At 34.8% G+C, this 15167-nt stretch overlaps 2 protein-coding genes across 2 annotated transcripts; both read right to left on the bottom strand.

Moving 5' to 3' along the window:
• Positions 1 to 118: 118 nt before the first annotated feature.
• Positions 119 to 8813, bottom strand: LOC129244472 (5'-AMP-activated protein kinase subunit beta-1). The gene is made up of 3 exons (XM_054882112.1): positions 7665 to 8813; positions 683 to 913; positions 119 to 613 (listed from the first exon to the last, which is right to left on the bottom strand). Exons 1-3 carry the CDS (start codon positions 8307 to 8309, stop codon positions 467 to 469), a joined length of 1023 nt encoding a protein of 340 aa, XP_054738087.1. The 5' UTR covers positions 8310 to 8813; the 3' UTR covers positions 119 to 466.
• A 3701-nt stretch (positions 8814 to 12514) lies between these two features.
• LOC129244470 (uncharacterized) lies at positions 12515 to 14646 on the bottom strand. Its single transcript, XM_054882111.1, has 4 exons — positions 14259 to 14646; positions 14132 to 14199; positions 13049 to 13542; positions 12515 to 12967 (listed from the first exon to the last, which is right to left on the bottom strand). The coding sequence occupies exons 1-4, from the start codon at positions 14539 to 14541 to the stop codon at positions 12763 to 12765; spliced, it is 1050 nt and encodes a 349-aa protein (XP_054738086.1). The 5' UTR covers positions 14542 to 14646; the 3' UTR covers positions 12515 to 12762.
• Positions 14647 to 15167: the final 521 nt, after the last annotated feature.

Genomic DNA, 15167 nt, shown 5'->3' with positions numbered 1-15167 from the left:
TGTTTTTTTTTTAATATTTTATTTAATTTTTTTTTTTTTTAATATTTTATTTAATTTTTTTTTTAATATTTTAATTAAATTTTTTTTTATTTGATTTTTTTTTTTTTTTAATAATATATGTATAAACAAAATAAAATATTTTATTTAATCAATTATGCGCTTAGTAATATTTATGTTCTTTAAATATACTAACACATATACATAATAATCGTTTTTAAAACATTAGTAATACATCAGGCACGTTATACCCTAATCCACAATCAGTTTTTTAGAGTCTCTATGTTGCTGATGAATATATGCATGTATAATTAGTATTTCTACGCAATATGAAAATAACTCTGAAATATGCTCCTAATCTGGGATCTCCAATATACGAGTATAGTTTAAACAATATACACCTTTGGCCAAATATTGTCTCACTAGCTATGCCTACGTACGTATATTATATTAAACGCGTTCTACCATATTATATGGGCTTATAAAGCAAAGTGGTAACATATTTCTTGCGATAGCGATGTGTTGCACTCAGCACCATAACACCATCTTTGATAGAGAGCGCATACAGATGGTTAAGCATGACATGATTAGGTTCTGGAAGCAATGTCGGCTCACACTGAAATAACGACAGTTTGTATTTCATATTACATATTTGAATTATTAACAGTTGAATAGCAATGCTCACCGATAATGGTGTGTCTTTGTTAAGTATCACTTGCAGTAGATGTGGGGGCAACACTGGTGGCCCAGAAACCTTCTCCCATGGCTTGGGTTGTGGCACTTCCTGTGAATACTCTCTCTCTGCATAATTTGGCGCATTCTCACTATCCTTGGCGAGTGCCTGAAACACCTCGAAGTCCGACTGACGCACCGAAACCAAATTGTTCTTGATGCCATCATCATTTTCGATACTTTTCTGGAAAGATTAATGAAAAATAACGTATTAGAATTAAATTAATGAATTTCTCATGGTTTTGTGTATATAAAAGTAGGGAATTTCATTTTGACGTCGGTAAAAAAAATTCAGGCAAACAACGACATGTCCGAACTTAGTGCAAAGGAACGTCAAAAAATGTATATACCTCAGCGAAATAAATAATAAAACAAACGGTATTTTGAAGAAAACAAAATATGTGCACTTTTTTTTGAAATCTATATTATGAAGGACATTAAAAAGGAAGCATTTTAATGTACATTAAAAAGGACAGTTTCATAAAAATTCATTTTATATTTTATAAGTGTAACAAATGCTTCTAAAGTTGATAAAAGAAAAAAAATTCACCAGTCTCGAGGCGCTTAAAAAGGCCAATGTCCCCGATTGGGCCAAAATACCTGCAAGTCACATTCGGGCAGCTTGCGATTCGTTTCCGGACCGTCTCAAGGTGGTCATATCGAGCCAAAGTAAATTTATTCTTAATTTTGTATTATTTTCACTCATTTTTTACTTTGAATTGAATAATAGTAATTTTCAAAACTAACATTTCCACTCATATCTATCTGAAAGGCAATTTCAAGTGAGGGTGGATGGTCATCTATCCACCAAGCATGATGTAACATTGGGTGTGCCCCAAGGATCACCTGGGTCCAACTCTGTTCAACATATTCTCAAAATCGCACGTCTGTACTCCAACCAACTACAATTTAAACAACGAAACAATAAGTGAAATCGACAGCATAAAGGATCTAGGTATCATCATAGACAACAGATTGACATTTAACAAACATATTAACAAGGTTACTCTCCAACCGTTTAAAACTCTTGGTTTTATTACTAGAACCAGCAAGGACTTCACAAATCCCAACACCTTACTGAGCCTTTTCTCCTCCTTAGTCCTTCCAATTCTGGAATATGGCACAGTAATCTGGTCTCCTTTTACAGACTCTGCAATAAAACGCGTTGAACGAGTACAAGTGAAACTCTGCAGAAGTCTGGATTACCGATACAGTCGCCAAGGAGGATACAGATCAACACTTGAGATCTATGACCAGTTCCACATCAACAATTTGCAAGCACGTCGGCAAGTAGCGGACCTAATATTCTCTTTCAAAGTTGTGAATGGCCTGATCGATGCCCCATATATCAATAGTTGCTTTGAATTCGCACCTGTTGGACTTCCACTGAGACGCAATCGCCTGCTAAAAACCACAAGGTCAACTAAGAACTATGTTTTTAACGGTCCCCATAACCGAATAGCTAGGATCGTCAACTCTCTGCACAACGAGGTGGACTTTTACAGCGAATCACTCAATACCTTCGTACCAGATATTAAATCATCTATTACCATACCCCTAGGTCAAACAACATTTCGAAAATTTTTTTTGAATCAATTAATTGTTACAAATACCCAATTAATTTGTTTAAACCTTTCCCCTCAAAATTCATTTTTTCTTTTTTCATTGTTACCAAGTTGTATATTGCCGATTGGCGTTTGTGTATTAAATAAATAAATAAATAAAATAAAAATGTATGGCCTTGTTAAATGGTTACTCTTCGAGTGCCGGCCCCTGTACGTATCGCTCCTTTATTTCAATAATGAGTTTTTCAATTAAATATACGAGGATCACTGCTGAAGTGACAGCCTTAATTTTACTTAGGGAGGCATATTGAAATAAATGTGGGAATGACACCAGTCACATTTGCTTTATATCGGAATCAGTAGAAGTCTGCGTTTAGTACATTTTGAAAAGCGAGAAAATATTATACTATAACTATCTCGGCCAAAAACGTATAAGCGGTTATCGCGCCAATTAAAAAGCAGCAGAGTATATCCTAGCACATAGGACTTGTTACGGAAAAACGAAAATATTTATGTAGAAAGTTCAGAGAACGTAAATTCATAGAGAAGGTTTAGGCCTGGCCCGTTCCTCATTTTGAGCAGTAACAAGGGTAAGAAATTCAACTCAAAAATTACTTCACCACAAGTACATAATATATGTATAAATTTACGTTCTCTCATGATTCAATTATACAAGGTTAAGTAAAGTTTGACAACTGATTTCGGATGCTACTTAATCCATTGATGCAATTTAGAAGCAAGGGAAAAAAGGGCATAAGTTTATCCCCTTTCTGAAAATGTAGTAAAAATTGAAAAAGGTCGTTGTAAGCCATAGAATAATTTTATGTTATTTTATAATTGGTACTTAATTATTTATATTTTTAACTTAACTATTCCCATGGATTTGTGTCATATATATATGTATTTTGACCATGCATCGGATTGGAATCTATATGTGCCACTTGTAAATCTACACTGAAGTAATAAATAAAACAAATAGTGGAAACTCTTAACAAGGAAAAACCACTTTTATTTCGTCACGTCCGCTAATCATACATTTGATTTTTTAACGAGATTACCTGCAAAGTTACAAGTATAAAATCTGTGTTAAAAAAGATAAATTTATATATACGCAGAAACACAAGTAGACGCCCAAACAATAAAAGCGTAGCTCCAATTATAATTAAATTGAGCTCTGCTGCAGATCGCTCTCAACTGCTGATAGCTGTAGCTAAATTCTGCAAAGATAAGAGACGATCACTTTCTCTTAGTGATGTCGGCGTCAGTATTGAAGGGAAGCTATTTATCCACGAATGTCTTACAAGAAAAAATCGCGAACTAATGCGTTTGGCTATGCAGTATAAAAAGCAAAAGCGTCTAACGTCAGTTTTCTCTGTTCGTGGGCAAGTGTTTGTTAGAGCTCGACCCCAAACTGATGCTGATGCTTTCCATTTCAATTCAACCGGGCTATTCGGGTCATGTTCTTCGATTTCGATGTAACTGAAATATGTTGCTCTCTGCTCAAAATAATGAGACACCTATTTTTTTGTTCGCCCGAAAAAATTTTTTTTCAAGATTTATCGGCAATTTTGTTTTTCGGCTCAAACTCGATTTTTTTTCATTATATAAGAATTTTTTTTTTTAAATGCTCATAACTTAGTCAAAAATTACCCGATTTTAATAATTTTGGGTTCAAAATGATCGCCATTACTTACACAAGCGATTTCATGTAGAAACAGTTGCAAAAAAGTAGTTGAAAATTTTTTATTTTGCAAAAAACAAAAAGTACGAAACAGGTTTTTTACTCAAAAATTCATTACTCAAAAACAACTCATTTTAGCTACTGGGCATTCAGCTTAATTGAAGTTTGAGGTGTCCTCTTGATTTGGAAAAAGTTATAAAAAAAAAATACACTTTTTGAAATATTGAATTTCAAAAAAATTTCAATTTTTTTTCTTTTTTGCTAAATAAAAAATTTTTAACTACTTCTTTGCAATTGTTTCTACATGAAGTCGCTCGTGTAAGTAATTACGATCATTTTGAACCCAGAATTATTAAAATTGGTTCATTTTTGACTTAGTTATGGGCATTTAAAAAAAAATTTTTCTTATATAATTAAAAAAAATCGAGTTTGAGCCGAAAAACAAAATTGCTGATCTGCGTTAAATTTATTCTCTTATTTATCATTTATGTTTTTCAAACTCTTTGCTTTGCATTGTAATCATTTTTATTTTAGTATCATTTCTATTTCGTTCATCTCATTGTTACTTTTCATATTCTTGGCTTTACAATGTAATCTTTTTTATTTTGATATCATTCCTATCTATCTCATTATCCCCTTGCTTTATTTAAACTCCTTCACCTTGCGTATACTCCCAACCATAAACATGCAAGAGGATTGCTTAAACTCATTTGTAATCGCTACAATGGGTTTAATGTCTGTCAGTTGAATGCGCGAAGTTTGAATGCTGAAAAAATTGACTATCTAAATTTTGTTTTTGATAATTTGAGCATTGACTTAATATGTATTACAGAGCAAGTAAAGTAGATAATATATGTTTTAGAGACTTTAAGTTTATTCAGCATGATCTCTTAAATAAGGAGGCTGCCGAGCTTAATTGGAATATGTGTCGGTTATTCACAACAGTGGATGAAAAACTGCAACATTTCAATGCTTTAGTCAGCTATCTATTTGATAGGTTTGTTCCGATGCGTAAAGTTAAATTAAAACTTGTTAGATTACTCATTGTACCTCATGTATCATACGCTGAATTAGTATATTGCAGGCTTGATAATAATTCGAATTGATAATAACTCGAAAATTGCAAATCGCTTTAAATAATGCAGCGCGTTTCGTGTTTGAAAAAAAAAAATCAAATAAATTGAAATTGAAATTGAAAGATGCGAAAGTCTAAGCAAAATGGAATAGGCAAAACAGTATTGCCTGCTAACTTTTTCAGCAAAAGTTTTAATTTCTACGCTTTTGAGTGCTTTTTCTTTAGAATTTGCTCTGAAATAAAAAGTAGCTTTTCCAAGAGGACAACACGGATTTATTAAGTAGCTTCAAGATAGCTAACACAGGGTGAAATTGGGCTACTTACATCACCTTTAATTATTGCTTCATGCGTTCTCTGGAAAATTTTACACAGGGATAATCATATTCTTTTTTTTAATTTTAATTAAATTGACGGGGTGAAAATCAACGAAGCGCCAGGGACATCAAACTGTACAGATTGCAGCTTTTTGTTTTTTATGATTTCTATAGTCTTATTTTTTAAATTATGTTGAAGCATTTTTGTATTGAATGTATGGTTTATATTTCTTTTTTGGTATATTCGTATATATTTGTTAATTGTCGTTTGTTAATAATCGTTTGATTTTGTGTATGTTTTTATGTTGACTTGGAAGTATATTAATTTCAGCGGAATTTTCTTGTTGTTTTATTTATTTTTAAACTCGTTACAGGTTCTTTAGATAGGTTGTTGCACCTACATATACGAGATGCAGCAGTTGTTTGTTTTTATAGTACCCGTTCAGTCTAAGGGACCATCTAATCGGGTAGCCATTTTTTGACTGGATAATCATATTCAAATGTCATTTGACAATTTAAATTTCGCGAATATATGTATGTATACAAGTATACAAGTATACATATGTATGTATATGAAAACATAACATTTTTAAGTTGTCTGTCATTGGTATTTGCGTTTTGTGAACGAAAAAGTGAATTTGGCAATTTTTCAAATGTCTAATTCTATTGAGCAAGAAGTTGAATTCATTTTCGTTCACGCAATAAAATTTCCATCTTCAGTTCAAAACATTTGGGATGCTACTGAAGGCTTTGTCCAAATAAATGTTTACAAGTAGTAAAAACAACTCAAAGGGGACAGAGACATTTATCAGAAATATGCTGTTGTTGTTGTTGTAGCAGTCAGTAGTCCCTGCCAATGCGGTGTAGTCACCGATCGCCATCGCCTAACTCAACTAACAGTAGACCCAGGAAACGTGCTGCTCTGATAGGTTGGTTCCATAGGGAGAGGGGTGTTAGGTGAGTGGATTTGAGAAAGGGCATGTCAATAGGTAGTTAGTATCGTACGCGGTACCTTCACATGCCGGACATATATGGAATATGTCAGGGTCGATTATGGATAAATAGGAGTTTAACCTGCTACAATATTCAAGCCGTAATTGAGCCAAAGTTAAGCAGACCCTACAGGGCAACTGAAATTCTTCGTCTGCAAGGTGGTAGTTTGAAGGTGATAAAAATCTCCCTGTGAATGTAGTTTGATGTCTGTCTATATGTTTGCTGCCCGATCCAATAGTTGCAGTCGTGTTTGGTCCTGAATCCCGTCGGTGTAGTCGAAGAGATGCCTCCCGACACGTCCAGGCTATGGCAAGGGAACGGGAATTGCTTGCTGATAATTTTTCTGTGCTCCTTGACCGGGAGCATGCAAGCCTCATTGTGAAGGTGTTGCAGAGGAGCTACTAGGAGGCATCCCGTGTCTGTCCTGACAGCAGTATTTTAAAATTTTTCATGGAATCATGCAAAAGGTAGCTGAAGAAAACTTAAGCTAATCGTTTCTATTTAAAAAAATAAAACGTGTAAAAATATCCATGTCAAAAAGATAATCTAGTATATTCAGAAACTATGGGTACCTATGTATCTGCTGCGCCAGATAAACCTTAATCTGAACAAATCGTGCGACTCATTAAACGAGACATAGTACACGCATACACACATATTGAAGAGAAATTAGAGCAAAATCACTCATTTTCATTCTCTATTTCAGTGTATTATCTCTATTAAATGAAATGAAATATAAACACAAGAAATACTCGTAGATGCAGCTTAGTACTTTGCTTTGCGAATAGAATACTTCGAATGTTGGTATATGGAATCACCAGCAGTATGTAAATAAAAAATAAAATATGTAAATAAAAAGCGATCAAAGGTCCGAGCAGTTAGAAGCAAATAAGTTAAATTCGCCTGTTTTTACCCTAAACACGAGTTCACTTTTAACTTACATATGTACTTGTGTACCTTTTGTATATAAGTTCTATATTTCACACACACATTATTTAAAGGAGAGGAGTGTTCGCTAATTAGTATAAATTTATAGTGTTATCCAGTACATTTTAAAAGCGATTGCACAACAGAGCTCCTTCAACCCCTATCAGTAATAATCAGCAGCAATAACAATAACACCGGGTACGGTCAATTAGTTTATATCACGTCATCATTATTGCGTCTCATTCAAGCATCTAAATATGTCCATTTGTACATGTACATATATAAAGTACTCACGTATGTGCGTAATTTACTGGATATTGATTTTTCACTACACAGTAATACTGAATGTTACCTAAGGCTTTTTTTGCTTTGACACTTACCAATTTCGGGTCATGCTTCCATTCGCCATCTACACAGAATTTATATTGATGGTCTCCCTCTGGAAGGTCGATAATAGCCACGAAGTTTCCATGACTACGTGCCATAGGTAAGGGCTTCCATTTGGAAAAGGTGCCCGAAATTGTAACATTCTTACCGCCTCCATCCCAGCGCAAGACAGTGGGCAATCCCGAGTTCCTAGGTAGCTCCTCGGTGGAGCTCTCCTCTTTATCGTCATTGAAATCAGCTGCTGCTTCCTTCACAGACATAGTACTACCAGAATTGTTGCGTAGCGGTGTAGAACTGCCTTCTGAAACAGTATTAGCGCGTTTGCGCGGGGTGGGTGTGACGGTTGTGTCTGTAGTAGCTGCGCTACCGACGGGCTTCGTATAATACGGTTGGTCTTCGTCTTCTTGCGAGGAACCGCCGAGCAAGACTGAACGCACGTTCTTGTCATTTGTAATGTTTTTGTCAAAAGTAAAAGCTTGTACACTACTGCCGCTAACACCACCGACCGCACCAACCCCAGAAGCTGATGCAACAGAATCGCCACGGCCGGGCATTTCTCGAAATGGGGAGTTTGGTGTTGACAGGTCGCTGGACTTATGGCGCTCACGATGCATGCTAGTGCTGCCTGCATTTCCCATAACTGTAAACGGACACCACCACCCCTCTTTTAGCTATTAAAAAACTTTTTATAATCCGAAATATTTCGAGATAGGCTTGCAGTGAATGTGTACGTATAAAAGCAGATTTATGCGTAGGAACTTGTTAAAATTGTTGCACTTTTTTGATAAACATGGACGTCTGTGTGTTTTTTTGGCAATTTCGTCTCTACATATGTATATTTGGCACTATTTTGGCTGTGCTATCGATGATAGCTTCTTCTTAATATTCAATGTCGATGACTCGTGGAAGGCTTTGTTGTTACTTTTGTTGTTGTGGTTTTATAAGTTATTGAAAATACTTCCGCACTTGTTAATTTCTTTGTTCAATTCGAATAATCGTGCAAATTAAATAAGCCGCACTTTTACAAGCCTTTTTAGAATTTCGTTCCTTATTATAAAAAAATATATATTTCTAAACTGAAATTGTATGTTTTAATAATATTTTTATAATATGTGGGTCGTATAAAACAAAACTGACAGAAAGAAAATTCTACGAACAGTTTTCACGAATACCATCGTATTGTTTTTCCCTTGTTTACCTTTGCAAAGGTGTCAACACAGGGTTGCACAATTTCATTAATTTTCAATAAAATTTAGTATTTTGAATTGCATTGTATAAAATAATAATAAACATATTAAAATTTATAAGGTATGTCTATCGGCACATCAGGAAATTTTATAATGATTATTAAGAGTACACAACGCCATTTTTATTCATTCATTCTTTCAAGGATACGCAGACACGTTTTTTGCAGAACGCGGGAGTGAAGGAAAATTGGTAGAATATTGAACATTAGTAGATCGGTTGGTTTACGTATGTTTAATATGAGATGATGAATCTTCCAAATAATACATTTTTCGAATAATTTAAATACCTAGAAATCTGTCAATGGTCGACCAAAAAAATATATCCGGTGTTTTTTAAGATAAATGATATTACAAAAGAGAAATATTTTATTTTATTTTATTTTATAATTTAATATTACAATCTAGACATTCGATCAGCCCAATTTTCGTTACATTTTCCAAAAACCCCAAATGTCGCCGATGTTTAGCTGATTACTTTGTGGAAACAAAAATACCGTCAGCGTATTTCGATAGTCCCGATTTACACGAGGAGACATCTGGAAGGGAGACACTGGAAATTCTCTTTTCATGTCTCATTCGCGGCCACACGGGCAAAATTGTTTTCGGCAACATTTTGACATTTAATGCTTTAGCATGTTGTTGTTGTTAACAGCATAGGTAACCCTGTCGGTGTAGTCATATCATCGTTCGTCGTCGTCTGGCTCATCTAGGGGTAGGCCCAGGAAACATGCTGTTTCGACAGGTTGGGTCCAAAGGGAGAGGGGGGTTAGATGAGTCGGTTTGAGGGGGCATGTGAAGAGGTGGTTAGTGTCGTGCGGGGTACCTTCGCATGCCGGACATGTGTTTGGTATGTCGGGGTCGATTCTGGATAAGTAGGAGTTTAACCTGCTACAGTATCCAGAACGTAGTTGTGCCAATGTTACACGGGTCTCACGGGGAAGCTGGAGCTCTTCATCTGCGATGGGTGGTGGTTGGACTCCAATTACGGCATTCACAAATTCGTTCCCATGGCAGCCGGTTCTACGTACCGGAATGACTCGGGTTTTTCCCGACCAAGGGCTGCCGCCCCAGTATACTAGCCCTGTCTAGTGTAACTCATATCATCAATGCTTTAGCATCGTCTGTTTCGGATGTATTCTAGCACGCGCTTACATTTAAAACGGAAAACGTTCAACAATTTCTTAAATATATGAATGAAAAATGCAAACTGGTTATATAATAAATAATTTGTTGTTTTTTTTTATCGAAATATATTTATAAATTCTTATACTTGAATAAAAAAAATTAAAATAAAATACTTCATATGTAAATAATTAACTTAAAATTAACATGAGTATCTAGAAATGCAGGGAAAAATTAGAAATCAACATAAATATGTCCCATAACTATTTTAAATTATACCTACTTTACTAGCAAAAATAATCGTGCATTTCCCAAGCAGCGTTCGGATGTTTGTCATCGTTGTTATCTTCCGTTTGATTGAAAACCAGCACATAACTTAGAACTTTCTTCCACAAAGGAAGAAAACGAATGAAGCAACTGTCAAAAATTGCTTTAAGATAAGAAATACGAATAAGAAGAGCAAAGCGTGTCGCCGAGTACGGGAGATAAAATCCCTTCTCTCTTCCCCGACCGTGCTTCGCCCTTGAACAAAATGTTTCCCTTCCAGATGTCGCCTCGTGTAAATCGGGTCTAACGGCAGCCCCTTCCATATTTGGAAGAAATAAGGACCAATGATGCCACCAGTACTCTATAAACTTCGCGAACATGTTTTTTTTTTTTTCAAAGTAAATTTCTACAAATCGGTTGCGTTGTTCGCGTGTTAAAGAATTCGTGGCGACTTGCCAACCCTCTTGAACAGAAACGTCAACACAGTTTACCATTCTCAGCAATCAAACCATATGGCCTCGGGCACGGTCCAGCATGCTTGACTGAGCTTTGTGTGTGTTAGTGCAGTCGGGTGTCGTCGTGTCACACATACTTGTTGTCGGCTTTTGAATGATGAAAATCAAAAATTTTAGATATTAGCGTCAATCAGCCGACACGCACACATATAAAGTTCTTGTCAAACAATGCTAGACCGTATCAGAGGCCAATAGTTATCGATTCTCATGCAGCAAAAACACCCGATACACCGGACTTACACAGGGAGACATCTGGAAGGGAGACACTGGAAATTCTCTTTTCATGTCTCATTCGCGGTCACGCGGGCAAAAATGTTTTCGGCAACATTCGTTACACCCCATTTACACACGGAGACATCTGGAATGGAGACACTGGAAATTCTCTTTTCATGTCTCATTCGCGGACACACGGGCAAAATTGTTTTCGGCGACATTTTGACATTTAATACTTTAGCATCGTATGGTTCGGATGTATTCTCGCACGCGCTTACATGTAAAGCAGAGAGCGTTCGACAACAGTTTCTTAAATATATGAATGAAAAATGCAAACTGGTTAAATAATAAATAATTTGTTATTTTTTTATTCAAATATATTTATAAATTCTTATACTTGAATAAAAAAAATTAAATTAAAAATACTTCATATGTAAATAATTAACTTAAAATTGAACTGAGTATCTAGAAATGCAGGGAAAAATTAGAAATCAACATAAACATGTCCCATAACTATTTTAAATTATACTACTTTACTAGCAAAAATAATTGTGCTTTTCCCAAGCAGCGTTCGTATGTTTGTCATCGTTGTTATCTTCCGTTTGCTTGAAAACCAGCACATAACTTAGAACTTTCTTCCACGAAAGAAGAAAACGAATGAAGCAACTGTCAAAAATTGCTTTAAGATTGGAAATACGAATAAGAAGCACAAAGCGTGTCGCCAGTACAGGAGACAAATTCCCTTCTCTCTTCCCCGGCCGTCCTTCACTCCCGAACAAAATGTTTCCCTTCCAGAGGAGACATCGTGTAAATGGGCACTTAGCATATTTTGACGTTTCTCTCATTCGTATAGCCGTGATTTGTTTGAATTTTATATTGTGAAGAAATATATTAGTTTATTGCGAGTAAATATGGATTACGAAGAAAAATGTGAACTGATTAAAAGCATATGGCAATGCATTGGTGAGGCTATGGAATTAGACTCTGACGACAGCGATAAAGAAGAAATAATTTTAGGTAAGCATCTACATGCTTGTAAAATGTGCACATTAAATTGTTAAATTATACTCCAATTAGGATTAGCAAATTTGGGCGAGAAAGTTTCTTCGTTGCCTATCAAGAGGTCCAAGCGGCAATGCATAAAAAAATGGCGAAAAAACAAATGCGATCACGGCTCGCAACAAAACCCCACAGCAACTGCATCAAATGCAGTGTAATCAAAATAAACTCGCCGTTAACGTTTTAAACAAGAAATGCAGAGATGGTAGAATCGCCAGATAAAAAAATCGATTTTTGGATCAAATCGTACCACAATAACCCGAAAAAACTGTTTATGAGTAGATCTCATCAGATCTCTTTCCTTTCTTATTGATTCAAAAAACTGTATCTTAACAAGCAAAAGATCAGAAAACTAAAAAGGCATTAGTAATATTACGAATGAAATAGAATGAATAGAAAATGAATAAAACCATTGGATACAATTAAGCCTTGGGAGCTTGCCATGATCAAATATAATATATTCTTTTTAACACAAAACAGACGTCATTTGCTTTGAGGCAGGTACTTTTTAAATAACTTGTTCTCAATTTAATAAACATAATCTCAATAGAAAACAGTAATGCTTAGCTAATTTAATGTATCTTACTAAGTAGTTTGTAAATATTAAATTAATTGCATTCAGTTATACATTTGCTTTGCAATTCTCTTGTGCTAAAGTAAACAAATCATTAAATTATCACGATTTCCGTCTCCTCCTTTTCTTCCAGTTTTCTCTTTTTTAAGACGGATGTTTCAGAAATTGGATCTATTTCTTTCAAAAATAGTCCCGTTTTCAACACACCACCTTGATATCCAGGATAAACTTCTCTTATGTGTTGAAGGAATGTCGTTATTCTTTCCCCATCAGTTTCAAATTTCGCCAAATAATGGCGTCTACAAAAAAAAAAAAAAAAAAAAAATATATATATATATATCGCAAGCGTATAAAAACTACAAAAATAAAATTGTACGTACCTGTAAAAGGCTGCACCCATATTTTGATGACTGAGTGGTGGTGTCTTCTTAGCTGAGGAAACACTGTTTAAAATTCTTCCCTTATGAAAGGCGTCTTCCAAGCTATAATCACTTTCCTCTTCGTCGGAAAAGACATCGTTCTGTGGCTTTCGTTGGTCTACAAGTTCGGCGATATATGGCCACAAGTTCTCTATGCTCGTATGATTAATTTTAAAAAAGAGTCCCGTTCTATCTTCCTTACAAAATAGACCTACCACATTAATGGTCAGCTCTTCGCTAAATCGGCCTCGATTGTACTTTCGTTTTGCTAAAAATGTTTCATCAAATAAGACTATTCTGCCTAAATTACCCAGCTCCAGATCTGTATGCGATGAGATGATCTCTGTCACCTCTCGGCAATGGCTGTAATAGTCGGTGATAGTCCCAGTGCTCAAAGACGTTGCATCACCTTTGCGCTGACGATAAGCATTCAAATGTTTCAGTGCAAAAATAATCTATTGAAAGAGACATATGAAAGAACATATCAATGTTTAACTAGCAAACAAAAGTTTATTTTTCATATATGGTTGAATTAGTGCATGCAAAACTAATATTTTTTACGAAATATGAATGGACAACACCATTTTACTAGGCCTTTGCAAAATAATAATCTACTATGTACATGTTATCGTACTCTACCACTATATGTTACTGTTGGTTATATATGTAAACTGCTTTAATCTTTTTATGTTGCAATTATTTTTAGAACTTGTTTTAAAATAACACAGTCATTTACATACCTACTTAACTTTCGTAATTGTGGTAACATTTTTATTTTGTTTTGAAATCTCCATGAAATATTTTCAATCGTCACTCAATATAATATATTAAGAGATGCATATCAAAATGATGAATCACGGACCAATACTAGTTGACAACAAGCATTAACATAATTCGATATGTCGTGTTAATACGCCTAATAGTAAAAAAAAAAAACAAAAAAAACTTGTTTACATCACCATTAGAAACGGGAGGGCAAACAATGAAATCATTTGAAAAATTGTTGATGATGAAATTGCATGAAAAATACAAGCAACCACTCACCCTCACATCCATTACGAAGCAAAATAAGATGGCCAGTGCATCAGCGATCGAAATATGACAAAATTTACCTAGAAATCACATTTCCATTGTAAAATATTTTTAAATGTATTTGATATTAAGAACTTACCATCAAAAAAGGATCCATCGCTTGGGTTTAAGATTTTACGACAGTTCGAAGCGCTCCCTTTACTTACAGAAGATCTGCAGCGCCACATCCAGCCCAATTTTCTGCGAACATCATTCTCCACTTTCATGGGAATACCGCAACATTGTGGAGGAATTGATTTTTTTGAAGGTACTAAGCCCGACTCTTCTAAAAACAACAATGCAGAAGTGTTGTCCCCACAAATTTCCATCATGGAAAATACGCTAATCGACTTCAATTTCGGATGTATTTTATTGCTGTACATTATAAATACGCTATAAATATAAGGCACTTAATTTATAAAATAGCTTAAAACCTCCGAGGATAAATACAATACGTAAAAAAAACGAACAAAACAGGTATTGGAGAAGAATTCGAGTACTATGAAAATAGCGTTTGTTGATATTTATCATGATTCAATTATACAAGGTTAAGTAAAGTTTGACATCTGATTTCGGATGCTACTTAATCCATTGATGCAATTTAGAAGCAAGGGAAAAAAGGGCATAAGTTTATCCCCTTTCTGAAAATGTAGTAAAAAATTGAAAAAGGTCCTTGTAAGCCATAGAATAATTTTATGTTATTTTATAAGTGGTACTTAATTATTTATATTTTTAACTTAACTATTCCCATGGATTTGTGTCATATACCTCTGCAGTAGATTCTGTTTTTATGCGGTAGATACGTTCCGCAAGAAACAGCATAAAAAAAGCTACCAGTTCTATAGTAAGACTATCGATACGTTTCAAAAGTGCTAAGAACCGCATAAATCTGAAATAATGTAATAAAATCGCATAAAAAAGGGCACTAGTCCCATATTATAACTATAGATACGTTCCATAGACCGCATGAATCTGAAATAATTAAATAAAATCGCATAAACAAAATATT

Source organism: Anastrepha obliqua, chromosome 4, assembly GCF_027943255.1.
Source record: "Anastrepha obliqua isolate idAnaObli1 chromosome 4, idAnaObli1_1.0, whole genome shotgun sequence".
NCBI classification, from domain to species: domain Eukaryota; kingdom Metazoa; phylum Arthropoda; class Insecta; order Diptera; family Tephritidae; genus Anastrepha; species Anastrepha obliqua.
Note: the sequence above shows the minus strand (reverse complement) of the source record. Positions and strands in the feature narration are given on the sequence as shown.